Consider the following 26285-nt stretch of genomic DNA (forward strand, 5'->3'; position numbering starts at 1 on the left):
AATGTCTACAATAATTTTATAAGCCGCCCTCCGTATAAGCCCCCCCCCCCTTGAATAAGCCCCTATCAAAAAATATTAAAATGAATAAGCCCCCACGGGGCTAATAATTCGAGGATTTACGGTAAGTGCTCTAGCGTACAAAAGATGCACGCAGCAATGCAAAAAAATTGCAGAAATAATATAATATATGATATTTCCGGTGTTGATATAGCGCTTTTACGCAAGCTGCCAATACTGCTTTCGACAAGAAATTTGAGGCTGGATTAGGTCTTGAAAGATAAATCAATCACTTCTGCATATTAATGGCATCAGGCAATATAAAACCTGCATAATTTGAGAATGCTCACGTAAACAGTATTTCATTTTTTGTCAATATGAACGAAATGTTGATTTACATCAACAAGTTTTCAAGCTTACTATTTAACGTAGGTAAATTATGTCGGCTACATCTGAGTGAAATTGTACAAACAACCAAACTTTTGAAGCTGTTTGCTAGAAATGTTTGCATATTTTTTGTTGATTAGGGATTGCCAATATTCTTGAGAAAATTCAACAGTTTTAAACATAGAAGATTACAATAGCTTTGCTTTCTGCCTTTTCAATGTATGTTTAACTTGAAAGCTAGCTATGTTGAATCGAGTCTTTATTTGAAAAGCTACAACTAATTAAATCGTTAGTATGTTGCTCAAGAAAATTAAAGAAACTAAACAAATTTTCAATTTTCCGTATTTTAAGATCTGGTATTAAACATAGGAAACAGCTTTAAAATTTTTCATTTAGTTTTGTTTGGCTTTTTTGATCAAATACGCTTTGTTTTTTATCAAATACTTTCAATGACTCACGAAACATTCGCAAATGATCACAGGGATCTAAAACTTTATGAAATACATTGGCAGAAGTTTATTCTGTTGCAAGGTAACTTAGTCAAAATAGACTCTATTAACACTATTACAACTGTGTTGATAGTTCTTAAATAAAATTCACAATTTATAATTTTACAAGTATAACATTATGGTATACAAGTTGAAATATGGTTGGAATTGTGTAAAATCAAAAGGTATACATGTTTCGAGAAACCATTATTGTTTTGTTTTATATCCAACTGTTATTAGGTATTATTTCATGGAGGAGTTGTATTGCGGGCAAGTTGTATCAGATAAGAGGCTGAGGGCGAAGCACGGTGCCTAGGCCAGACGCAGCAGTTTGATAGATCGTAGACTTTAAGATCCGAGACCAAGACTATTATGTTGGTATCTAATTCGGGTGATGAAAGGCTAAGTTCCCAGTTATAGCCAATATCACCAATGTCAATAATGAAATAGGGCGGTAAATGAACAAGAGGAGTGGCGACTGAACACTTTTTTACAACATTAAATTTGGACTATATGATCTGAAAAATGTCATAGCATGTTTCAAAGGGTATAAAATCAATCAGACGATTTGTTATACCTTGTTTTTTGTCGATGAAAGACTGTTAAAATCTTCAATGTAGTGAACAGGCTGAACAGTAAATGCTGCAAAGTCGTTGGGAGTGATTTAATGCATTAACAATAAGGATTGAAAGCAACTACCACATTGCTGATGACTGCTTATTGTACGTAAAAAGAATGCATAAAGTGAATTGTTACATGAAAAGTTTCTGGTTACAGTACTCTTATTCAGTTATACCTTAAACTAATCATAAATTCGTGTTCATTTTTTCTTCTTGCAATCACATTTACTTCTTGAGTCGTTGTTTAGTGCAAATGATGACTACGCAAAATTATCAAAGATCAATTCGCTAGAAGGTTGAGTTTATAATCAACAAAAATGCCAGTATCAAACATGCAGTAATATAGAAACATATTTGTAATAAGCTGAGTCAGTTAAATTTGAACGAATAATGAAACCAGTATTGCATAGTACTTAATTCAGTACTTCACTCTTCTAATCAAAACCAGAACTCGATTCCTACGTCTGAAGCTACATTCAACTTTGTTTTAAACTAAAACGGATCAAACTCATCCGTTTCTTGTACCTTTCAGTTAAATACCATGTTACCAAGTTACCAATTCTTTCAGAGTCTTTCTATGGGAATAATTCAATTCAATGTCTACATGAATAAGGAGGCGACACGATAAGGAGCGACATCTGACTCAACGTCGCTCCAGCACCGCTTTACTGCCGCATTTAATTGTATTAGATTAGGCGCACGAGAAGAGCGACGCTTGACCCGAACCTTAATCTGTTTAACGCCATCAGCTGCAGGACAGCCTTACTTCCGTTTTGCTACTTAAAATAAAGTTACGGTTGAATTTGTGTTCAATTTTCTTGGGAGCAGTCTTACGATGATCCTTTATCCGCTCTTATTGCTGCAACATAAAAGTAGGTTAAACCAACGTTGTCGCTTTCTGAGTTATCATTTAGATCATCACGGTACCAAATTCGAATCTCTTGACCTTGTGTCAGTTGTACTTGGTCGTTGAAGGTCAGATAATCAGACTTACTGGCTCTACCGTCATGTGAATAGCCACGTGGACCTGGTAATAGCTGGCTGTTTTTGTTGTCAGTTACAATCATCATTATTTCGTCATCCCCAGTCATCGAAATGCAGCCGAAATTGGTCAACCTTGAAGGATCACCAAAACCATTGCAGGAGATGAACCCGGTCGAACTCACCAGTTTCAGCTGGTACAGGCCTGAAGGAATGTCAACTAGGATTCTTGCATATTGGTTTCCACTTGGCCCAACTACAAAAATATGTCCTTTGTTCATGGAAAACATCATTCCTAGTATAAAAAGATGTCTATTTGATAAAGAACATATAAATTAGCGACTTCAGTCTCACTCGAGCGAAGTGAAGTTAAATGATACAAACATCAGTTTTACGAATTGAAATATTTACAATTTGCTTCTAATAGCTTCAATATCTCAATTTGATGTTTCTTCAGAAATCAGAACAAGGAGTATGAAACAACAAATGCTACACTGATATCGGAAATACTATCTGTGAAATGAAAACCAAATTAAAAGCAATTGGTTTCCATTCAAGCTAAGTTTATGAATCAGAATGAACAGATATATATCTATGATATCACTTTACTGTATGTTTCAGATGAGCATGTTAATGAATGATGAACTTACGGTTTAAACATCTGCAACTGGCTGCTCGGTCTGCTTTGCATGATGGGACATAGTGACATTCTGGCTGACAATACGGCTTTGTTGTGGCATCAATTTTTTCCTTCGAAAGAAAATCGTTTTTTGAATGTGACAAAGAGACCAAGAAGTTACAAGAAAATGACTTTGAAAGTTAATAAACATCGAAAGAAAGCAAATAAAACTAGGGCTGGCTCTCAATTACAGTTGGGTTCAGTTCAATTTGGTAATTGGAGTGCATAAGGTATCTTAAAAAGACTTGTTTTCTAATCTCAAGGGAACAAAATATTTCCTCATTTTTCTTGGAATGTTGCCTTTTCGAAGAAATTCATGATCAGATATCCTAATTTGACTATGTATTTGTGAACAGACACAAGAAATGTTAGTTGATGTACCCAACTCAGTAGTTTAAGATGGCAGCAGTTCACTTACTTGCACTTTGGTCATAATTTCATGATGGCTGCTCATTTCTGATTTTACTGCATTCGCAGTTTCTCTGTTTCCAGCAAGAAGCTCACAGATGACTCTATTGCTGTGACTGCGTTTAAGATTCAATGAATTGCACCTTGCGTCATTTTCACAGGCAAGCAGACACTCCAGTGAATTCATTATTTGAAACACAGAGAACGGTGTCATGTTAACATACATTGATTGATACTCTTTAAAAGCAACTCCTTTTGTCGATAAGCAGTTGTTGTGGGCAATTTGAATTAACCTCGTCAGCAAAAATACCACGGCGTTAATTTTTGAGTGCAGATTCATGTTTTCTCGAAATGCGATGAAACGTTGTCCTATAACAGAAGCATACCAAGTATAATGTAAAGATAGCCTTGTGAAAACCTAGTAAGGTCGCTTCGATCTCTGATAAGTGGTTTTGCAATTTAAGATAAAGTCTTTACAAGCGTTGATAAATATATGTCTTTTTAAGATTAAATACCAAGACCATGTTGTCACAAATCTCGGAGTGTCAGTCTACACGAAACTCAACCCTATTGCTTTTAGTCGCCAACGATTAGCAGTCTTCCAGTTACATGTATACCATCTTGTGTAACAGATCGTTGTACGTCATTGCAATAGAAATAAATTTTTATCGTAAGAGAGTTGTATTGTAGAAAATACAGCAGAAAAACTGTTTCATTATTTTGTACCGATTTTGTGCTATAAAAGGCAGCGAAATAATGCAACATTTTGAAAATAGTCGACTTAATTCAATTGAGCTCATCTCTAAAATTGTTTATCCTTCTATCCTGAATGAAATAATAAGTGTATTTAGAGTGTTATATCTTTAATACTTTCAATATATTCCAGCTTCGTTCCGACATCCACACTGTTGTAATGTTAAACTTTAATCAATACAATGAAAATCGAATAACACAATAACATGTCAATGACCAACGCACCCGTATTGATGGCTTGCTTGAGTGATGGAGTCAGGGATGCAATTTTTTATCTTCTAATGACTTCCCCTTGTAGCTCTTCTGTGATTATTAAACCAAAGAAACATCATATGTGATTATCAACATAGAGCTGATTCTATACCGGTTTGCAATAAGAATAAAAATTGATTTTTCAAGTTTTATGTATTTCAGCTTTAGTCATATTTACTTAGCGACCCGTTGGTTTGAACAGAGCTTATCCTGTAAAGCAATTCATTTCGTGTTTTATTAGATAATTGAAGCCTACAATCTGATTCTTGCATTAGAAAATGGAGTGCGTGTGCGTGATTCAAAACTTTCTGCACGACTGAGATTACTAACTATAAAAGCTATAGTTAAAATAGGAAGTATGCCAGAATGAAGGGCCGCTAAGAAGGGAGCCCCCAAATGGTCTTGCTATGATAAAATTAATGACAGAAATAAACAGTAGGCGGGAACATCTCAAAAAGATGAAGAAAAATGAGAAAAAAGCAAAAGAAACCCGATATTTCACCCAAGCATACGTTAATTAAACAGGAGGGAAGCTCTGGTTGGCGCTTCATAACTTTAGAATATCTGTATCCTATTTCAGGAAGGTTTTTTAACTGATTGACGCAGGTCAGAGTAACCCTTGATATTTGTTACTGTAAGTTCCACCAGACTGGCATACCAAAGCTCTTAAGGCGGGCTCCGAAACAGACAAGAAAAAACCATGCATTCAATCTGTTTTTTCATTTAATCTTCTATAAAACGCCAAATTAATTTACTGTCGCTTATAGAAATAGAATCACATATGTGTATTTACTTATAATTACAATGCTTCAAAGCTCCATTTGATTTATTAATCAAGAAACGGCCTCAGCTACCAGTAACTTACAGCAGTTTTTCTTAGATTTAATTCAAAACATTCGGAAGTATTGATCTGTTAAATGTATTTCTTACAAAAACTTGAAAATGTTTACTTGAATGTAATTGATAAATCAAATTTCTTCTTCAGGTCTTGCTAAGGATTTGTGCAGTTTCGTTATGACGTGAAATAAAATTAGCTTTGCTGTTCTTGACAAATACTCTCAAAAGCATACTCGTATTGATCAGGCAGATGGTCTGCGAAGAATCCATCGACAAGCAGCATTCGCTTGAAAAAATCACTGCCTTTCTGTAGTACTCGGTAGCTTTTGTTTGGCTTTCGTTGCATCCAGTGAATTTTTCCTGGAATGTACAGTCTAACAAAATGGTCATCATTAGAAGCTAATATATCTCCAAATGCGGTGTCTTCTACAGCTGATTTGATCATGTTGATCAAACTTATCAAGATCGGGTGATCGTGATCAGATAAAGCTGCTTTCAGTCTCTCTTTCATTCCGAGTTTTAGAGTATCAACCCTTTGCAAAACATGTAGCATGTCATTAAATGTTGCTAGTGACAAACGGGGTACTATATCTCTGTTGTTGACAAACACTTCTATGGCTTCGGACGAGTCCCCTTGAAAAATCTTGGATGAAGAAAAAACTGGTGGTGGAGCAAAAGCGTAGCATTTAATCTCAGCATTATTACGAAGAACACACTGACCTAATTTATTTGGAAGTTCTTGCCTTATATGATCCAAATCACCTCTTTGAAATGCTAGGTACAGCATGGTCAACAAAATGCTTGTACCAGCTCCCAGACTGTGTCCTGTGACAATCAAAGAGTATGTTGGGTATTTGTCAAGCAAACTGCACACGATACCTATTGTCTCTTCAAACAACCTCTCAGCGCCTCTCTTTATTCCATCGTGTGCAAAGCCTCCTAAAAAGCTGACAGATTCGCATACCAAATCTGTAATAACATCTGCTAGATTAGCAGTGCCTCTTACTGTTACAACAATCGACTTTGTTGCACGATCAACAGCGATGAAGTGGCAGGGGCATGTAATTTTCAGACCAGTTAACTTCACACTAATCACATCTTCTTTGAAAATTCCAGTATGCTCGCATATGGCTTCTGTGTCAATGTCTCTGTTTGCAGAAAATGGCAAGTCATTTATTATTTTCAGAAACCTCATGTACACAGCTCCATATGCAGAAGACGCAAATCTCATGTACCGAAAAGCAAGATTCAAATTTTCGGTAGGCTCTAATTCTTCCAGAAATAAAGCACTTGAATTATGATTATAATGATGGCTGTGATAAATGCAAAGTAATGGAAGGTTTACAAACAACGGATATTTGAATCTGTATTCAACAACGTGTTTTCGGTCGAGTTTTTCAATTGTGTTTTGTATCGAATTGACACATTCTTTCCACTCATTATTTAAGAATTCTGGTTGCACATCTTGCCATGCTTCTTTATTTCCAAACCAGAGTGGTACCGCTGGGAGCAAGCTAGTAAAAATACCTGTAATGCATAAAAATATGATGATGATCATTATTGTTAATACAGTCGTTTTCATTACATGGTAATCAGTGGTAGAATTTTGAACTTTGTCAGAGGAAGAGAAACAGCAGTGTGCTTCTTTCTCCTATTCCAAAATTTCTGACTTTGAAGTAAAAAATTTTTAAGCCATGTTAAAGCGCTGCTTAATCAGCATTTTGTAAGCAAGATGGGAACAGGGGCCAACGGAGGAAATGCAACAAGGAGCATATGCATTTTTTCTTTGAAAAAAGAATTATCACACAAAGTATAAGCATAGCCTGCCATAATATTGGTACAATTTGAAAATAGAAACTGCATACTTCATAATCAAGATGTATATGTTTGTTTTTGATAATTTTTCAAAGATAACAAAATCTAAAAAAGTACAATCTTTCAGATTCAATTTGAAACTAACAGTAAAGGTTATTTTACCCAAATGTAACTAATAGCTTACATTCAATCAAATTATGACATATGTTTCAGCTCACCACAGGCTGATCTCAATGCATTTTAACGGATATGTCTGCCTATTCTATTTGTAAGAGGAAATGCTCCAAAGGCTTATTGCTAAATTACCTATAATAATGGAACCTGAAACAACTATTCCAAAGACAAAAGATGTTGCAGACAAAGATCCAAAGATTATTCTTCTTCTGTTCCGGAGAGACACTTGATATTCCTTCACATCATAACCTTCTTGGGGCACTGGTCCATCAAGGAGGCGTGTCAGTACATTTCCCATCCTCCTTTGCTTCTTGTGATTCTGAAATTTTAATGATTATGCATTTCTAGTAAAATAAATATAAAGATATTTGCAAAACACAGTTTAGCCCACAGTTTTAACCTATTTAATCAAAATTATAAGGAAAATCAAACAAAGTCAAAATTACCCCCAGATAGGGGGAGGCAGCTGTAAAGCATCCTGAACAGGAGCAGAGAGGCAGAATAAAGAATGTAGCTTTTTTAGCAGTACATAACTTTATTATTTTATGGATTTACCCCATACTTAGTGTGCAAGAAAGGGTGAAAAGCTGCCAAACAAGTTTAAAGAAATTAAAAAAATATGCTGAAGATGTCTCTGCCATTAAAGCCAAAACGAAGAAGAATATCTGCTTGATATGTCTACTGAATGCTCCTGCTTTTAACAGCAATTACAGGAGCAAATATAATAACAAGCAAAAGAAAAAACTTTATGGAAATGGCAAAAGCAGAAAGAAATGGCAAAAAGAACAAGTATTCCATACAAGAACAAAGAATCACCAGCAAACCCATCTGCTGGGACAACATTGGTAAAAGAGAATTGCTTGCAACAATCAAAATGATTGAAAGGAAGGATCCCAATGAAGCAGTAACAGCCCCAGGTTACATAAAAAGCTAGAGTCAAAAAATTTCATTTTCCTGCTTTTTGTGTGGGAAGAGATCAGAGAAACTTAAACTTCTTATCAAAAGAACTGTAAAGAATTCATTTCAACATGATTGGGTTGTAAGCTTGGTTACTGGCAATGGGTTTCACAGGTCAATGCTTTCTGGCAATGGGTTTCACAGGAAGGTGGAGGCATCTGAAGAATTTGCAACAGGGCACTATGTTGTGTTAAACAATAATCAGAAAAATTTCAGAAGAATTAAGCGAATAAATAGTTTTTTGATGTGACAAAGACAACTGAGGAAAGTGATCTGAGTACAGAAATCAGAGATTATTCCCTCCAATAAAAATCTGTAGCATTTCTATATAACATTTAAAAGCTGGTTCTGACACATATATAATATCAATTTTGACTCAAGTGTGAATCAAATGGTCTAGTTTATCAATCTCTTTTTCAAAATATTCCTTCTTTTCATAAAAAACACACGAGTGCAAAAATTTGCAATAGAAATGTACATTAACTTACAAGCACAAATATTACAAAGGACTGGAAGGGTTGTGCCTCCTTTTTTCAATATAATAACCTGTAAAATTGCCAGGCTATTGGTAAAAAGGAAAATGATTGTAATTAGTCATATTAGTGAAATGTTTGATTGTCAAGAAAAGTGCAATTTCTAAATGTTCTGTTGGAGTGCTGTCTTTGGAAACTCAAGATATTTCCGATTTAAATATTCTGTCTTCCAAATACTGTAATTTGAAAATCTTTTCATTTGCGAAGGGGCGTGGCATGGCATCGATCAATATTCAATACAAATGTCAGAAGCGATGCTAGATTTGGCCTAAAATTGTACCAGGGGTAAGATAAAGTAAGGCAATAATGTGTTTAGTAAAAAATTGAGCAGGCAAACATGATTTGGAATAAACATAGTTGCTTCATCATCAAAACATTCAGGTTAAACTTTGAAATCAATCAGTTTCGAAAGCATTAAGCATTCGTAGGAAAATCTAGAACAGAACTTCGCATAAAATTTAAGATTTTATCAAATAATGATAATTGTAATTACCTTTTGCAATCCTTTATTTTTCAGCTATGTACTTGTTTACGTTGCATTGTAAACAAGTTCGATGATGAGCAACCATTCTGTTGTTGCTGTTGCTCAACTCAGTTGGAATGCTTCCCCGCAGAAGCGGGGCTAAGCATCAAGTTTAGTGACACCATGATTTGATCCGACGCGAAAGAAAATTTTTGAAATTAAGTCTTCTAGAATGGTTAAAAATGCATCTGCTAGACTAAAATTTAACAAATTTCTATACCGCTCAGAATAGAAAATCCGACGATTCTCAGATAGGCATTGATTGTTGATATTTAAGAAAAATTTGGGAGGGGAGGAGTCATGCTAAAACTCTTATGACAGACGTCGGAGAAAGAAAAGAATTGGGATCTTTGGTTCAGAGTGCACATCGATGTGAATAACAAGAAGATACTGTATGGATTGAGAGAATTCAACTTCTTGAACAGTAACATATGCAGCTTCTTTATCTCCAGTATTTTCAGTGGACCATGCTTACACACCCAAAATGCAGACAATACAATGATGCAGAAAGTTATCTACTGAATCGATGCAAATAATAGACAAATGATAAAAATATACCTAAATAAGTTAGCAAATTGATAAAATAATCAAGCAAGATATGAACTGTTTGATCTTGTTTTATTTCAGGCTCTGTTTTCAAAATTAAAAAAAGAGACGGTCCAAATTTTTATCTCTGAAAAAGTGTTGGAGCTTCAGTCGCCCCCAGCTCCCCCATTTCAAATAAACCTTTGTCTTGGTTTTAGCCACGGAACAGAAATGTCTATCAATCTCAGAAAATGTTTCGTGTTAAAGGAGATTCTGCTATTCGTATTAACAAAGCATTAGCTTGTTTCAAAATCTTTCATTTCTATCAAAACTTGTTTAGGTTATTCTCAATCATATGAATTCAAAAGACAATCATTCACAGCTTTATTACCAGACCTGGTCTTTTTGGCATACTAACTAGGGGGAAACTGCACTTCTAGTCCCAGTAACCTTCCATTTTAAAAATATAGGCTATTTTCATCTTCTTTACATAAACAAAGGCTTTTAACCAAGCTGATTTTCCTTTAGAAAGACCATGTTGTAGGAGAAGGAATGGAGTACCAGTAGCAGTTTCAACAATTCAAATATAAAGCGAAACTCAACAATAAAACACGGTATTAAATGTTATTTGCTGCAGTTTAAAGAAGGATATTATGAAGTGTGAAAAAGCGTAAAGAACATAAAGCGTGATTTTTTAATAGTAATTAACACAAATGTCACTAAGAAAATGGAACCGTTACAAAAACATTGCTAACTGATCAGTCTAAGGAATATTTTCTCTTTTTCAAAAAAATTCATAAACCAAGTTCCTTGATATTCATAAAAGCAGCTTTTTAGACGACAAGTTGACTATCGAGATTCTACAAATAACGTTTTTGAGCTTTGGGACGCTTTTATCCTGTCTACAAGAATTTGAAAAAGATTTAAAAAACTTTTTGTAATCTTTCTGGGTGGAAAAGTGTGGCAACCAAATAACTTATGGTCTCAGATTCCTGACGATTGATGAAGGGATTGCTGACTCCTTGGTTGTCTAATTGATTTTCGTATTTTCATCATCTATAATAGAGTTTTCATGTGTGACGTCACAAAAAACTATTTTTAGATTTTCGAATTTTGGCCACATAACATAAAAAACACCATGAAAAACTCCCATATATGCAAAATCAGTTAAATTTGTCAAAATCGGGCGAGCTATGGCCAATAGAAGATTTGAAGTTTGCTAACGGATTACTGTTATTTTTGTTCAGTTCATAAAGTTATTAACTGAGACCAAAATTCAGAGGTTTGATGGGGCCAGAGCATGTGCTCATCTGGTCATATCTCAGCCAATTCGTAATACCTTTAATTGATTTTGTAGATTTAGAGGTATTTCTTGATGCTCTTTCAGGTTATGAGAAAAAATCTAAAAATAGATTTTTCTGACGTCGTCACTTGATAATTCTGTTCGATTGACATAAATATGGGGTTAAAAAAATTTTTCTTTCTTATTGCATGACCTCTTTCACTGTTCAAATTATTAGCCAGTATTGCAATCTGCTTTTTCAATAACTGTGCTTCAATAGAAGCTGCTGCCAAGCTTTCTTCCTATTCTGTGAATTTTGAAGTGGTTTTTACACAATTCTTTAGTGAAAAAAACTATAGGAATACTTTCTATAACGAAATACGCATTTCTTTTCCAAAATAAAACTTAGCCAACTGTGACTTTGAAGCTCTTCGTTCTGCAGCTCTTTCAAGGCAAAAATCTCTAGCTAAAACGTTTGTGCAATTTAAATACGTGTACCGCCTTCTCAGATCAGAATCGACTGCTCGAAACACTGTTAATTTTGACCTCTGGAACACATTAATAACATATGAGTTCAGGGGCTGATCCTCATCAAGAAAGTTGTCTTCTAGCATCCTAAGGTCTTTGTAGTCTCTGTTGCAGAAGCAGCCAATGTCATTTGTGCCCCTATCCCAAGATCCATTGTCTCTATAAACGTCAACAAACGTAGGCTTCTGCTTGTTTTTGAAAACAATTTCAGGATCGTATTCAAGGAATGGAATGGGGAAGAATGTCTACGATTGAAAAGAACAGAAATATTTTATATTTGTCATGGTGTTGTAGAAGATATTGTCTAGTGACAAGTAGATAACATGAAGCTGATGCAGCTTTGAATAGAAACTTTTTTCTGACTTGCCTTTCCCTTTAGCAAAATGTAAACTGAATAGAATATATTCCAGATTACTAGCCAGAAGATGAAATGTGTTAGTACTGAAAATGTTCCAACAGCATGTTAAACTATTAAAGCAACTAGAAAACCAATTTCATTGGAAAGTAGTCACCGGTTTTATTTGTGCTTTTACTATTAAGTGTTTTTTCAGTAAAAGAATCCAAAAAAATATTATTCCATTCATAATCAGGATCCACACATTACAAGTTATTATGACCATTTTTTATCTTTTGAGCTCTATTCGACTATTTTGTTGCCACGTACCAAGGTCGAGCCAAACTACTTGCATGATTCAACAAAGAATATGTAAACAAAGCGCACCATTGAAAATAAATTAGTAATAAAGAATGAAATTGGGGATGCAGGAAAAAACAGTTTTAATTTTTCTGCAATTTTTATCTATTTAGATTTGGTGCATATGAAATTACACACTATAAATAAAGTATGTTTTGGAAAAGTAGAAAAACCTCTAAATACCTGGACACCATTGATTGCATTGACTCTACAACGATTTAAGAAGTTAATTGTAAAATCTATGTCGAGGCTGACAAGGAAAATAAGAGCACTGGAAGCTAATTTCATCGATACAATATCCATGATCAGTGTTGGCGAGGCCTGTTTGACTCCTATTTGTAGCCATGGTAACTGTGCCCACATGTATGATCGCTTGTATCTAAAAGTAAACCAAAATAAATGTCAAGATATAATATTCTGACTTCAAAGACCTAACACAAATGCAAATTCTTCTTGTAATGCGAACAGTACAAACAACGGGTACATTTATTAGTATAACTTGGTTGTTAATAAATCTTGTAATTAATAAAACATTTAATAAATCTTGGTTGTTAACTGAACAACCTTTGATGCGACTGAGTAAGTAGAAGGAATTGACATGTAGAGATACAAATCTGATATCAATAAATCTAGGAAATGCACTGCAAAATTTGGCACTCTTTAATGACTCATAGGATACCAACCTTGCAATTAAGCTCTTGGGATCTTTGAATGGGTCGTCCTTTGCAAATTCTTCATCGCCCGCTTTCCGTATGTTAACAAAAACAGTGAGAAGAACGACGTTTTCTCCAGTTTGAAGGCAGACACGTTTGTACATTTGTAAGAATCTTTCAAATGTTGGAATATCGTGTCTGAAGATACAGAAGATTGCAAAATTTAGAAACCAATCTTTTTCAAGTTTATAATTCTAAACAAGCTAATCTTCGAACTGTAAGTCGATAAAATTTGCAAAATGCTAATAAAAACGTTGACTCAAGTCTCAAGTCAAGTCAAGTTTTTTATATGATGCAAAGATTAAAGGTAATGTGTCCAGCTATAGCAAGCGAGTCTGCGGGGGTTTTTAGAAACATGTGATTTTTCATGTCATCGCCCCAGTCATTACGGTCGTTCTGTTTATTTATCCTGCTGCGAGGTTAGCCTTTCATGTGAGCAGTTTTGCATCGCAAGAATACTAACCAATCGCAAACCGTTATTTGATGGGTGGCTTGACAAGTTGGGTATACGCAGTCCTTCTATATGGACACATTACCTTTAATGGTTTTGACAACACGTTTAGTTAGTTTTTAGGAAAGAAAGGGCGACCTTTAGCCTATAAAATCTCATTAAGATCCCAAATGACACGAGAATAAACACGCAAAAAAACTATAGTAGCCCCAACAATTCAACTCAACAGAAAAACAATCGAGAACTTCTGTAGCAGAAACAGTGTTTGGTTTTGCGTTACCATGGCAAAGGGAAACTGTTTTAATAAATCTTGACCGAAAAAAGCTAAAACCGAATTAGCTTAGTTTCTTTGTTTCCATGAATACTGGCTTTACTTATTGACGCTCGGCCATAAGCTATTGATATTAATATTCTCTGCAATAATTTGCATATCATTTCTATTTATTCAGCTTAGTAGCACTGGTATGGTTGCCATATTGTTTAACGGTTCACTATTTGAGGCCGAATTTGGTAATGAAAATGAAAACTACATATTGATTTATGTATCTTTTGTTTCGTATTTAAATTAACAAAGGCACTAGAAATCGAAAGATTAGAAGATCTTCAGATTTCGATGGTGTCTTACTAACATAGCATTATTCAGAAGTGTTATTGAAAATGTTCTGATTTTCTAAATGCACATATACTTTTTAAAACATGAACCCAATGGCACAAGTTTGGATCACCCGTCCTACTTAATTTTTGCATGCTATTTTCAAACATTTAGAAGGTCACTGGCTTTGAAGAAGCCATCCATTAAGTTTTTGATAGACGACAATATATTTTTCAACTAGCCATGTAAGTAGCACATTATACATAATACAAAGCTAGTTATTCAGAAACACTGTCTATTACCTCTTAACTGGCAGCACCAGGTGTATGCCTCTTTGCTCAGTGGCTGGTGGCACAGACAATGCTTCTACCTTTGTAAATGGACGCAGTAAATGCACTCTTCTGTTTGAAGTCGAAGAACCAATTTTATGTACGGAAAAATCGAGGACGTACTCCGATCCTATGGAAAATGGAAAGAGTCCCCACTACTTCTCTTGGTTTAACTGCTCAAGTTTTTGAATGCTTGTAAATCAAATTAGCACCTGTGCTAATGGTCTACACAAATATCATAAGAAAAATGAATTATCAAGGTTATTGCTTCGTACTGCTCATGGCAAAAACAAGATAAACCCTGTGTTTTACTGCTTGATTTTGATAAAACCTGCTTTTCTACTCAACAATTATCCCTGGTCAGACTATTTTCGAGATATGCAATATCATTGTAATGGTTTACTTTTCAATAATGGTTTATCATATCTTGTTGGGGAGACCTAATTTTCGATGACGATATCAAAATCGATGGCGTTATTTTCACATTGCATATTATATTCTGTGATAGGACCAACCTCGTTTAGGATCGTGTCGTTTGAAACCAGTTCGTAACGTTACGTCACTATCTTTCAATTCTTTATCTTCTTTCTTCAGTGCTGACAACGCAGTTTTCTGTACCTCATCTAGGTCCATATTTTCAGCTTCTGTCAATCGAGTCACTGGCTCTGAATCAATATCACCGAACATTCTGTCATTGTCAAAGTAGCGCCAATGATTTACTTCAAATCGACTGTTTGGTTTAAATGGATCGATAAAGCCAACAGGCCATCTTAAAATCTTCTCAGGGACACCTAAAATACAGACACATGAGAGTGCATATGATTATAAAGGACTTTTTAATGGTAAAACCACGTCTTATTTCTTGTATTTATCTTAATGCAGAAAATCGTTCTTGTTTATATAATGTCATATCTTGTTTAGATCTTATGTAGGGGACATATTTGATCGAAAAAGTAAAATGCCTTGGACAAGATAGATTGTCTCTCAGAAAGCTAACCTCCATCTTGATGTTTGATCATTATATAACTCGGAATTATGTAGTAAGAATTTGAGGCTGTTGAAGGAGCAATAGCTCAAAAGTAAAACGCCATGTTAAGATTCCGGAAAATGGCCTTTTTTCATCACTCTTGCAGGTCTCCTTTAAATGAAATAAAAGTTTCCAATTCATTGCGTCTTAAGATGTGTGCAATTGAAGGGTATTTATGAGCAATTATAATGGTGATCACTTGCTTCAGAGCTGGAAAAACATCTTTGCGCTGATTGGTCAAATCATCCATTACAAGTCTGAATCTACATAAAAAGTGTACCTTACCTTTAGGAATGTAGGGCACAGTTTTCTGTATCTCGTTCTGACGTCGACGAATGTCTGCAAACGTTTCTCGCACTTGTGACACGGTGAAGAACTTGTGCAGTTGTATTAATTGCTTGCCAGAGTGAATTGGATAAAGCACTGCAGCGTTCCTAAGATTATTGCTCTCACTAACTTGTTGCACTGTGAATGCCATTTCATTTTGGTTCACCTGGATGGCACGTTGAACCTAGGCAAAATTTTTTGAAATGCATATTCTTTATTAAACTTCCTTGGTAGAGCAGTAGAAGCACAGAAAGAGGTTCGTTTTTCTTTTACATCACGTGAAAGAAATCCAAGTGGAAATATATAATTTTTTGAGTTTATATTTTGAGTTTTTGGCTTGAGTTGTTTTGTTTCTTTAATAGCTTAAACCTTAAGAGGAGTGTTTGGAAAGTTTAGAATGTTAAAATCGAATTCGATATTCAAGAATTCGGCAGCTTCAGTTTCAAGAAGAGGTTGATATAACCATTTAGTTAATTGCATGTCATAAGGATGTTGTCAAACGGTTAGCCAATAAATCAGCAAAACAAGTTGCTTCTTTCCGAAATATGCATTGCCCATATTAAACGGTACTGGAAGCAAAGCATTGACGATAAAGTGCTTTCTCAGAGTTTATTATGCTATAATCAATTATGTTACTTTCGTAATTGAATGCTTACCTCGTTTCTCAGCTTACAGCTGATTGAAAGACTTTTTCTAACGCAGTGTTCCAATTCATGATTTGCGTTCTTATACCTTCTAGAGGAACAAACATTCATTTTTGTCACTAACTTGATAAGAGAACTTCTACTGAATATGATTCCAGAATTTCCATAACAATAATAGTCACCAGTCCAGTCTTTCCATTTCCCACTCCGTTCGAGCGTGTAAGTCCCTCTGAATTCCTTAGCGTGACCGATATACAGATCTTCTGAAGAATTCAAGTTGTTGACTAAGGTTAATAAGTTACGTGGATTTATGTATGCATCATCATCAATTTTCATGAATAAATTGTAATTTGAAGCGTAGTGATCCTTGAGATGTTGTAACATTTTGTATAAAAGGTCGACTTTTGTTGATTCCTCGTCCACATCAGGCAGCTGCACAACTTTCAAACTCAAGTGGCGATTGTACTTTTCATGAAAGTTTATATTTTTTGAGTATGGAGTAAAAAATACGACTTTTGGTAGACTTTGTGCCCACGTATTGTTAATTGCAACAGCGAATTCGTCCAGCCTCTTCTCAGACGTCAGAACAGCTACAAGTAACTTGAATCTAAACCCTAGCTCGCTATAGACAAAATACGGCCTAAAATCGTAATTAAATTTACTTTTCTTTGGAGTTACCGGTGTTGGGCTAGGGCCTGCTTGAATGTTGGCTGGCGGCTTTTTTGGCTCCTTCTGGAAATTTAGTGAATTCTTTGTTAATGCCTTCTTTATGACACTTGACATTTCAATGTCAGTTAGGCAAAGCTGTTCTACCACTGGTATATAAACCATTGATAGGGCAAAGCCGATGGTAATCCCAAGAATGATCGGCAGTAAAGACTTTGGTCGTAGCTGTCCGAGGTCCCTGGCCATGTTAGTAAAAGAGACAGACATCTTGAAAATCCGGTGATTACTATATGATTTCAGTCTGATGCTTTTAATAGCTTTGAATCACAACCATACCATAACACGAGGTTTCTTGTCACTTCTGTGACCTTTGTTGATCTTTATCTGTTGATATTCTCCTCTATGTCTTTTTGAAATCAGCTTTTAACAGGTTTTTCAGATAGTTGCATGTTGTATTGTCATTTTCCATCAATTACGCCTCGTAAAGTTCCTGATATCAAGTCCGTCCGATAGACACCATCATGATTTTGTTTTACCACAACAGCCTCAGTTTTAAATGCTGTGTGAAAGCAAAAAGTCGTCACTATTGAAAAATCGCTTAAAGCAAGTAATGCGTTGCTGTTTTGAAAGATTTACAGGTGGTTTAAGAAGCTCATACACGTGGATATGCAAGGAATCCCCTCTGGTATCTCTGGCAAACCATATCTTAACCTCGAGGCCAAGCAGAGGCAAACATTCCTACTGTTTTTAAGAGTTAACTGTAATTTGGGCGGGAAGTTGGGTACCAAAATTCGTGGTTAGATTGCAAAAATGGTCAAGTTAACCGAGGAAAAAGTTCTTACGAGTTCTAGAGCCTCTTCACTGAGGAGTGTGAAGAATCTAAACTGCTGGTAAGAGAGTATTGCCTCATTTGACACTTACGCAAATAATAATGAACATTGCTTTAGAAATTGTAAAAAAATACCCTATTTCAATATTTCGATGCAAGTATTAAGATTTGAAGCATATTATTTTGAACAAAGAAGCCCGCAATACAAGAAACTTGTTTTCAGGTCTATTAAAATTCAAGCAGTGCAAATACATCCCCACTTCAGACCTTGCAAATTGACAAGGTTAACACAAAAAAGTAGAGGCGTTACGGAAAATTATGGATAAAAACTAGAGGCACTTCAACTGTAAAAACGCTATTTGCATTGCAATTTTAAAGATTGGTTCGGCCTGGTGGTTGACCTATCATAAATATTTTAAATGATGATATTTATGTATAGGAAGGTATTAGCTTTTTTAAAAGCATTTGACATGCATAAGTACAGCGAAAAATAACTTAGGCCAAATTGATGAGAGCATGCCCACAGGAAAGGAATTGAAAACAGCACACATGAAACCACTGCGCGCTGCTCTAGGATTTTACCGATTTGCAGAAAGGCGGAACTTGTTCATGTGTTTTTCTCTGTGCGCAATTAGATTGGTCAACTGCTCGTGGTCGAGTGGCTGTAAGCCACTTTTACCTGCGTCAGATGCCTTTAAGGTTGCCCATTTTATAGCAAATTTTGATCGGAAAAGTTTGAAAATCTCACTGTCACACTGCAAGGCAGTTAAGTTTGGGCCACTAAACGATACAAAACTTGAGCAAAGTTTGGCAGCTTAAAATGCTTGGGAGACAAATTATAAGAAGGGTTTTACAAAAATCTAAGATAATAAGTTTCCTGATAGAGTTGAAACAATTTGTTTCATCAAAATCACGGAGGCACAAAAGTCCAGATCAGCTCGTCCAAGTTCCTTGAGACTGGACTCTGTGGGAATGAGACAATGTTGTTTTTTCCGATGAATGCAGATCTGGACTTAACAACATAAACTGTAAAATGTTCAAAGTTTAACGTTCAATGGAAGAGATGCACAACCAATTGTTTTACCAAGCTGCTTTCAATGATGCAATTCCCCTAATGTTCTGTTGATGAATTTGGCCTCAGGGTGTTTGGCGGCTAATTATTTGTCACCAATGACTTGACTCTGAGAACATGTCTCCTTGCTTCAAGATAAACTTTTTCCAAGTGTTGAAGCTATAAGCCATTCATCCTCAAGCAAGATAATGCACTACAACATAGACCAACTTTTATCAAAATTTATTGCCAAGCAAAATAAATTGTTGCCATGGCTGCAACAGTCTAGATTTGAACATCATTGCAAATGTTTACCTTCATATGAAGAACATTGAAAACATGATCCAAATTGTCCTCCAAGATCTAGAGATTAATTGATGGAGAGGTATATAAGGAACTAAGTTTTCAGCTTGTATGGCCATGTACGGAATTCCATAAGAATACATTGCTTCATCTGTTCTAAATAATTTGACTTTTGGTTGGCAATTGTTTTGCATTGGACCTGCTTCTATTCTCCATTTAAAAACACAAGTGATTTCCATAAAATTAGCTCCCTATCATTGATGTGTCATTACTCCTCCTTTGAGGTCTAGCTATGACTTACTTACAAGTAAGCCTAGGGCGTTTTGAAAGAAGCCCATATATGATTTGGGTTGGTACACCTGGTACAAAATTATGGCAAAAAAAGCTCTTCTTGCCTTAACACCTTTCATTTAGACACACTTACACATAAATTTAGTCTAGTCTTGTATTTTTTCTGTTTATAATTTTGTTAAATTTTATTCTGTAACCTTTCATTTCTGTCATTAAAATATTTAAGGACTGCATTTGTAGCCAGTTTTTTTTTCGTTTACAGGGGGAGTGACCTTGATGATGTAAGTCCAAGTTTTTAAACAAAGCAGACAAGAAACAATTATAAATGTATCATCAAATTTTAAACTTCATGTCTCCTCTAACCAATGCAGATAGCCACATTTTTATTATGTATTTCAAAAATTTAGATTTTTATAGAAATTCTAATTTATTAAAGCTGTATAAATTTGTTCAATTTTATATTTGATTATTCAAAAATATAAAGATAAGTTGTCCATTGTTACACGGATGAAGCAAGACAAAGGCTTCAATATTATTATTCTCAATTTCTTTTCAGTGAACATATATGCATATATGCAGTCTTCTTTTCACATTGTTTTTATGACTGGTTCTACATCAATGATAAAAAACATATTATTATTCTATTACACATCTTATGTTCATGATGAATGGCTTTGATTGTAGGTATCAATCCTTCGACAATTACCAAATCTTGAAGTTTTAAGTCTAAGGTAAAGGGCTTCATTTATTATATGTTTAATATTCTTAGCATTATCTTAAGCTTGAAATTTTCCATTCCTATCTAATTGTGGACAGCTTAAAACTTGCTGTTATTTCTAGTGATTGTTATCTTTTTCTAAATAACAATGAAATGTTGAAATTTATCTGCTATTAGGATGAAAATTTTCTGCTTAGAGAGTTAACTTGCTATTAGAAAATCACATTTTTATTGATGAAAGTTTTCTTTTCTTTTTAGCGTCAATCAAATTTCAACCTTGAATGACTTGAAATATTGTGAGACATTTATCATTATTGTACATTTTCTTTTCAACTCATAAGAAGTTGAATTGATTAAGGATTTTGCAGCAAAGCAGCTGGAATTGTCATGCTCTTCAACTTCTTGTTTATAAAATGACTGCAATATTGGTTATTTTTTTGATTAATCCTTAGTGGTTTGGGTGTACCCAATTCTGCTTTCATTGCTTTTTACTTTTTTACATAATATTTACATTATATAGTTCTACAAACATTTCAGGGTTTGTAAGTTGGTTGCTTTTTAAAGCTGAAGATGTTCAGACACTGGTAAACATTTCTTTAGCCAATTCATTGTAACACGCAATCGTTAAACCTCTTATTTATTTCAGGTCCAAAACTAAAAGAAATATATCTTCGCAAGAATAATTTATCTGACATCAGTGAGCTAATATATTTAAAACACCTGCCTCAGCTGAAAGTTTTATGGCTATCAGAAAATCCATGCACTGATGTAAAATGTTATAGATCTACAGTTATCAGAAATATACCCAACCTTACAAAACTAGACAATCAAGGTAAAAGATCAATCATTTATTTTTTCTTAAGGTGTACATACAACCCTTTGCAAAATTTAGTAAAATGTGATTGTCTTGCTGGACTTTGATAACTGCTATTTTGTAAATTTACCCATTTTGTATATTATTTTCATCAAGTTTATTGTGTAATTAATCCTCCATTAAGTCAAGGAAAATGCCGGCATCCTTCATTTTTAGATAAACAGATGAATTAGACATCTTCCAGTTTTGTTTAAAGATATTCTTTGAAGCTGCTTTCAGATAGGATTCTAAGACCATAAAGTGGAAGAAAACCTTGGCTATCCACAAAAGACATCATAAAAAGAACCCCAGTCAGCTGTACTGTGTGGCCAAATAACCCACTCTGATACACATATTTTGTAAAAAGAACAGGAAAGAAAGATAAAGATATGCAGTAATGCTGACTGTTTTTGTTGCTGGAATACTGCAAGGGGTAAAAAGGCTGTACATGCATATGTTATGGCCTGAGTATCTGAGGAAGGAAGGGGGCTGTTATAAGCTATAATTTTTTAATATCCGGTGTCAAATTTGAAGTCTAATGTACTGCCTTTTTCAACTCCCATTATAACTAATTTATTGTAAGGAGCTTAACAATTTTCATGCTGCATTTTTCTGTATATTTCTAGTTTGCTTTATTCTCTAGAAATAGACGAAAATGAGAGAGATCTTGCTGAAAAGGAAGGTGAAGAGCTTGAAGTTTGTCCATCTGACTTACCTGATTTTAGTGGAATAGATCTATCCGTGGTAAGCTTTACTTTACATGAACTTGTTGACGTAAGTTCTTACTACTGTTTCTTTTATGAATAAGTGAGTCTTAAAATACCCATAAAAGTTTGCACAATTGTTAATTCTTTAAAAAAAATTTGATCAGAAAGTCTTTTCTGAAACTTTGCTTAATGTATGTTCTTTTGTGATTAAAAGATTTCTGAGTGTAATTGTTCATCAAATGTCCTTCAAATTTTTTTCCCATTTTTGAGCTGTTTTTTGTATGGTTTAGTGCTGTGTCTTTGAGATTTGCAGTTGGTTTGGTTAAGCAAGATAACATTCATTGTGACCTTATTAGCATCTTAACTACAGGGGAAGGCAAGGTTTTGAATTCTGTTATGAATTTGAGTTCATTTTTTGCTAAAAATGTTTTGTTGTTTACTAGCAAGAACTTTAACAACCAATTTCGTTACAGACACTGCAAGAAGATGATCTTGCTAGATTTTTGAAAACAAGTAAGTGATGTTATCTGCCCCCATTTTGAATTTGGTTGAATTTTTACTTTTATAAGATCATTTGTAAAAACACTTGCTTAACTTTGATGAATTTTTCGACTATTATTAGTTTTTGTATGATTATGGGTTAAGGCTCCTTGGATATGCAGAATTTTATTCTCTGTCGTATAGGCCTCTCACTTGACTTGCTTAAGAAATAGAAGCATGACATTATCAACAGAAATTTGGTATGAACTTTTGCCAATTTTTGTATTGATGAATGGACATCTGTTCCCAAAAACAGTTTTTTAGACTGGCAGCATTGACTAAAAACATTGATCTTTTGAACTTTAAAGAATAAAGCTTTCAATAGTTTTGGACCCAGCCAGAAAAAAACATTCCTTATTGTTTCTATATAAACTTAAATATCTGAAGAGTTACCTATATCTATCTACCTTATGTTGTAAAGTGTTTATGGTCAATGTTTCTGTAGGTACGTTTGATGGAAGCATTTCAGGCAAGATAGATGATACAGTATCTAGCAGTAGAAAAGTCGACCTTGTAACTATAAAGTAAGTATCCATGCCAAATGTATTTGTACGTTTTGCATAATGGCAATAGATCGCCCACTTCACTCTTGAACAATGTTGCTTTATTCAATTTTAAGAGCTTCGCTGTTTCCCAGTTGATTCCTGTCAGATAGTTATAATATTTATCTCTAGCACCAAAATTATTTTTAGGAGGAAGTGAGGATATCAGTCTTTTTTACCAGAGATGGTTAATTTTTCAAAAGAACGCTTCCCGGCACCATGAAATTTATAGACTTAAGACAGCCATAGCACTTCATAACATAGACATCCATTCAATTCGTTTTAACTGTTAATTTTGCTAATGCACCTCTGGCGATTTTGTTCACGATTTTGTGTTAGAATTTGTTCACGGAAATGATTGGGGTTTCTTTTAAAGAGTTGAGTTGAAGGTCTCAATGTTATTAAGTGCATGCTACTTTTATTGATAGAAACTTTATCGTGATTATCAGGTTTGATTTGTTGATATTGGTCATTCTGAATGTTGTATGTTCTCTTCTTAACAGTGAAAAACGAGCAAAACTTGGTTTAAAGCCCCTTGGTATCGAGTATGATAGCACACAACACACCAAGCCTGATGTGAAGTTAACAGGATCAACGACAGCGCAATCTCCTGTAATTATTCTTTGAACATTTTTATTTTTGGTAGCAATTATGTTATTTTGCACAATGACGCTTTTTCTACAGGGGGATACTAATTTTGGTCGGAATGGTAAAAATGCATAAATTTTGTAGCGTGGCAGCTTTCTTTTTTCGAAAATACGCTCTGGAACTAACCGAAGCTAGTCATAAGCTTTTGGCTAAGCTTAAACTGCTCTTTCCCATAACCTGCTAATTATGAAATTCCCTGCTCATGAAACAGAGCATGGTTGAAGATTTCCATTGGATTAAACTCAAAGTAAAGAAAAGAGTACATTCATTTTACAGTTGTCTTTGTCAGTTAGCATCAGTCTTCGCTGTCTATAATTGCTGAAGCATTCCTGTGTAAACAAAACAAACAAACCATCTGTTTCTCACCTTGTACGTTTTGTTGATGCTACAATGTTCCATGTATATCTTCAAGGAAATTATTTTGATCCACTTGTTTATCTTATTCCCATTCCCATTGCCATTCCCATTCCCATTCCCATTATCCTATTCCCATTGCGTCCCTACCAAACAAAAAAGTTCCGTCATTTATGAATTTACGTGCCAGTGTGATTCTGGCTACGTAGGGCGCACAACCCAAAGATTGGGGGATAGGATAAAACAGCATGTTCCTTCCAACATACGAAACAAAACTGCCCCTCAAAGAGAACAGCCTCCTCGATCTTGTAGGTCTAGAAACACTGTTAAAACAAGTGATTCTGCCATTAGTCAACATCTTTTAGACAACCCAGATTGTGCAAAACTCTATAATGACGACATGTTTCGGATAATTGGCAGAGCCCGGTCGTCCTTCCATCTAGCAGTTTTGGAGTCAATCTACATAAAAACGAAAAAGCCGCCATTGTGTAGACAAAAGGAGTTCGTTTTCTCTCTTGGACTCCATTGGTAATTTTTCTTTAGGCTCGCGGCACTGATTGGTCAACTATACCGGTCTTGTGCTTGCGTTTTTCTGATTGGCCTATTTCGATCCACAACTGGGTATATATTTTTCCATCGTGTTTTTTCGGAACCTATTCTGACGTTTTATGCTCTGAGGAGTGTCAGACGAAAAAGCTTTAAGTATGTTGTAAAATGTTTGCTTTTTTCAAAGCCATTTTCAAATTCTGTACCGCAAAAAAATTTTTCCCATTTATTTAACCGAGTAAACATTTCAATTTATTTGGATTTTGCTTAGAAAAACCATTTATTAAAACACTGTCCTCTTGTAGCGTCAAAGTTTCAAGATGCCGGAATATTAGTTGTTAAAGTTTCTTACTCTAAATATTGTATTTATTTTATTAGCATTATTTTATTTCTTTGATTACTTGTTTTAATCGTTAGTAACCTATATGATGCTTAGTGTTTGATATACTTCATTTTTTTTTCTCTTTTTGGCTGTCGTATCAAATCCGCCTCCTTTTGAAGATTCAATGCTCGTATTTTTATATTAGTGGTTCTTCGTATCCGATCTTTTAAGGAATCAACACGTTTCTACTTATTCTGGTTGAATAAAACAGACTTTTCTTTAAAACTCTTAGACTATCCTCGGTTTAATTCGTAGAATAAAAGCTCAAGAGTTCTATCTGCTGTCAAAATGTTACTTGAAGAACTTAGCGCTGGCGAATTGCAAGAGGTTGTAAATCACGCTGAAGAGCTTTTACATTCAATGGATTCACCGGAAGAAAAAGAAGCTCTGCTCAACTAGGTTGTGAGTTGTATGACCCTTTTTAAATATCAACACTTAAAGACAAATTGTTTTGAAATGTGCTTCATTTAGTTTTTATTTAACGACGCTCGATGTTACTCGGAGAATTTCTCGGTTGCCAGGGTATGCAAAATTTGTTATGTTTGGCATTGCCGGATTCCTCTGTGGAGGCAGCAGATGGTACTATGCAGAGACGAGCCTCTTTCCCATAGCTGTTGAATTGACAGCCTGAACCTTTCAAAGAGTGCTGGTTCTTGAACGGTAGGAGTGTAAAGACAATGTGGTGGCAGTGACATGCGGAAATCAAGCACGGCGTCATCGCATTTTCTAGTTTTCTCGCGTACCAATCAGAGCTTCTGAATGCGCCTCGTTTTCATCCCAAGTCCTAATTTCAGCTAGACCCTCAATCTGAAACTGGTAGTTCTGCCGGCAACTAAATGCGTGGTACTGTAGCTTTGGTACTTTTTCTAAGAACGTGGAAGTCCTGCCCGTCTTTGCTACGTACCGCTAATTATAAGAAGTAAGAAATTGTAATCTGTCATAAGCAATTCTCTTTCGTACTACAAAATTTTAGATAGCACAAAATCTTTGTGTATAATACTTATGTTCTTTAAGTTATTGTATTTTGCTTATCAGCTTTACTAACGGCCATTTCAGCAAGCTCAACTCTGTTGTCGTGTGTGTTAATAGTTCAACCTGTCCTCTATAATAATATTTTATAGGGTCTTTAAATTTTCATTAACTGTTGTATATAATTTTCATTTAAAATAACCCATGTTGTAAAAGAATTGTGAAGAGCTATGATTTTAAGTATCCTAAATTTTTAATTTGATAAAATATTAAACCTCTTTCTTAAGTAAAACAATTCAGTGGTGTAACTTCGAGCCCGTCTTTGTTTCTGGTATCATGTATCTATAGTATTGATTATTAAATGTAAATT

At 34.8% G+C, this 26285-nt stretch overlaps 3 protein-coding genes across 5 annotated transcripts; 1 reads left to right on the top strand and 2 right to left on the bottom strand.

The window, feature by feature from the left end:
- Positions 1-627: 627 nt before the first annotated feature.
- On the bottom strand, positions 628-9467 carry LOC135682654 (diacylglycerol lipase-beta). Of its 3 annotated transcripts, XM_065197632.2 has the most exons (5): positions 9375-9423; positions 8837-8910; positions 7524-7710; positions 4539-6929; positions 3567-3929 (listed from the first exon to the last, which is right to left on the bottom strand). In XM_065197632.2, exons 3-4 carry the CDS (start codon positions 7687-7689, stop codon positions 5596-5598), a joined length of 1500 nt encoding a protein of 499 aa, XP_065053704.2. In that variant the 5' UTR covers positions 7690-7710; positions 8837-8910; positions 9375-9423; the 3' UTR covers positions 3567-3929; positions 4539-5595. The 3 variants fall into 3 exon arrangements, with proteins under 3 accessions (XP_065053705.2, XP_065053704.2, XP_065053702.2); XM_065197633.2 differs by lacking the exons at positions 7524-7710; positions 8837-8910; positions 9375-9423 and adding exons at positions 628-2768; positions 3124-3223 and having other exon boundaries at positions 3571-3929; positions 4539-5590; XM_065197630.2 differs by lacking the exon at positions 8837-8910 and having other exon boundaries at positions 9375-9467.
- Positions 9468-9564: 97 nt separating this feature from the next.
- Positions 9565-17792, bottom strand: LOC135682649 (chondroitin polymerizing factor 2, non-catalytic subunit). The gene is made up of 7 exons (XM_065197625.2): positions 16529-17792; positions 15831-16056; positions 15034-15309; positions 14492-14648; positions 13117-13284; positions 12617-12812; positions 9565-11984 (listed from the first exon to the last, which is right to left on the bottom strand). Exons 1-7 carry the CDS (start codon positions 17447-17449, stop codon positions 11580-11582), a joined length of 2349 nt encoding a protein of 782 aa, XP_065053697.2. The 5' UTR covers positions 17450-17792; the 3' UTR covers positions 9565-11579.
- Positions 17793-17846: 54 nt separating this feature from the next.
- Positions 17847-26223, top strand: LOC135682667 (cilia- and flagella-associated protein 410). Its single transcript, XM_065197651.2, has 10 exons — positions 17847-18072; positions 19919-19937; positions 20341-20387; positions 20633-20670; positions 21021-21206; positions 21871-21971; positions 22408-22447; positions 22920-22998; positions 23520-23628; positions 25202-26223. The coding sequence occupies exons 1-10, from the start codon at positions 17993-17995 to the stop codon at positions 25343-25345; spliced, it is 843 nt and encodes a 280-aa protein (XP_065053723.2). The 5' UTR covers positions 17847-17992; the 3' UTR covers positions 25346-26223.
- The last annotated feature ends 62 nt before the right edge of the window (positions 26224-26285 follow it).

The sequence above is a fragment of the Rhopilema esculentum genome, chromosome 16 (genome assembly GCF_057945365.1).
Source record: "Rhopilema esculentum isolate cy_ngs chromosome 16, ASM5794536v1, whole genome shotgun sequence".
Taxonomy (NCBI): domain Eukaryota; kingdom Metazoa; phylum Cnidaria; class Scyphozoa; order Rhizostomeae; family Rhizostomatidae; genus Rhopilema; species Rhopilema esculentum.

Excerpts from the sequence above, each read along its gene's own strand:
- LOC135682667 (XM_065197651.2), top strand. The coding sequence starts at position 17,993 with ATGGTCAAGTTAACCGAGGAAAAAGTTCTTACGAGTTCTAGAGCCTCT. Across the intron at positions 21,207-21,870 it reads TACAAAACTAGACAATCAAG|AAATAGACGAAAATGAGAGA; the intron begins GTAAAAGATCAA and ends TTTATTCTCTAG. Across the intron at positions 23,629-25,201 it reads CAACGACAGCGCAATCTCCT|AATAAAAGCTCAAGAGTTCT; the intron begins GTAATTATTCTT and ends TTTAATTCGTAG.
- LOC135682649 (XM_065197625.2), bottom strand. The coding sequence starts at position 17,449 with ATGTCTGTCTCTTTTACTAACATGGCCAGGGACCTCGGACAGCTACGA. Across the intron at positions 15,310-15,830 it reads TGTGCCCTACATTCCTAAAG|GTGTCCCTGAGAAGATTTTA; the intron begins GTAAGGTACACT and ends TCTGTATTTTAG. Across the intron at positions 12,813-13,116 it reads CCCAAGAGCTTAATTGCAAG|ATACAAGCGATCATACATGT; the intron begins GTTGGTATCCTA and ends GTTTACTTTTAG.
- LOC135682654 (XM_065197630.2), bottom strand. The coding sequence starts at position 7,689 with ATGGGAAATGTACTGACACGCCTCCTTGATGGACCAGTGCCCCAAGAA. Across the intron at positions 6,930-7,523 it reads TTCAGGTTCCATTATTATAG|GTATTTTTACTAGCTTGCTC; the intron begins GTAATTTAGCAA and ends TATGCATTACAG.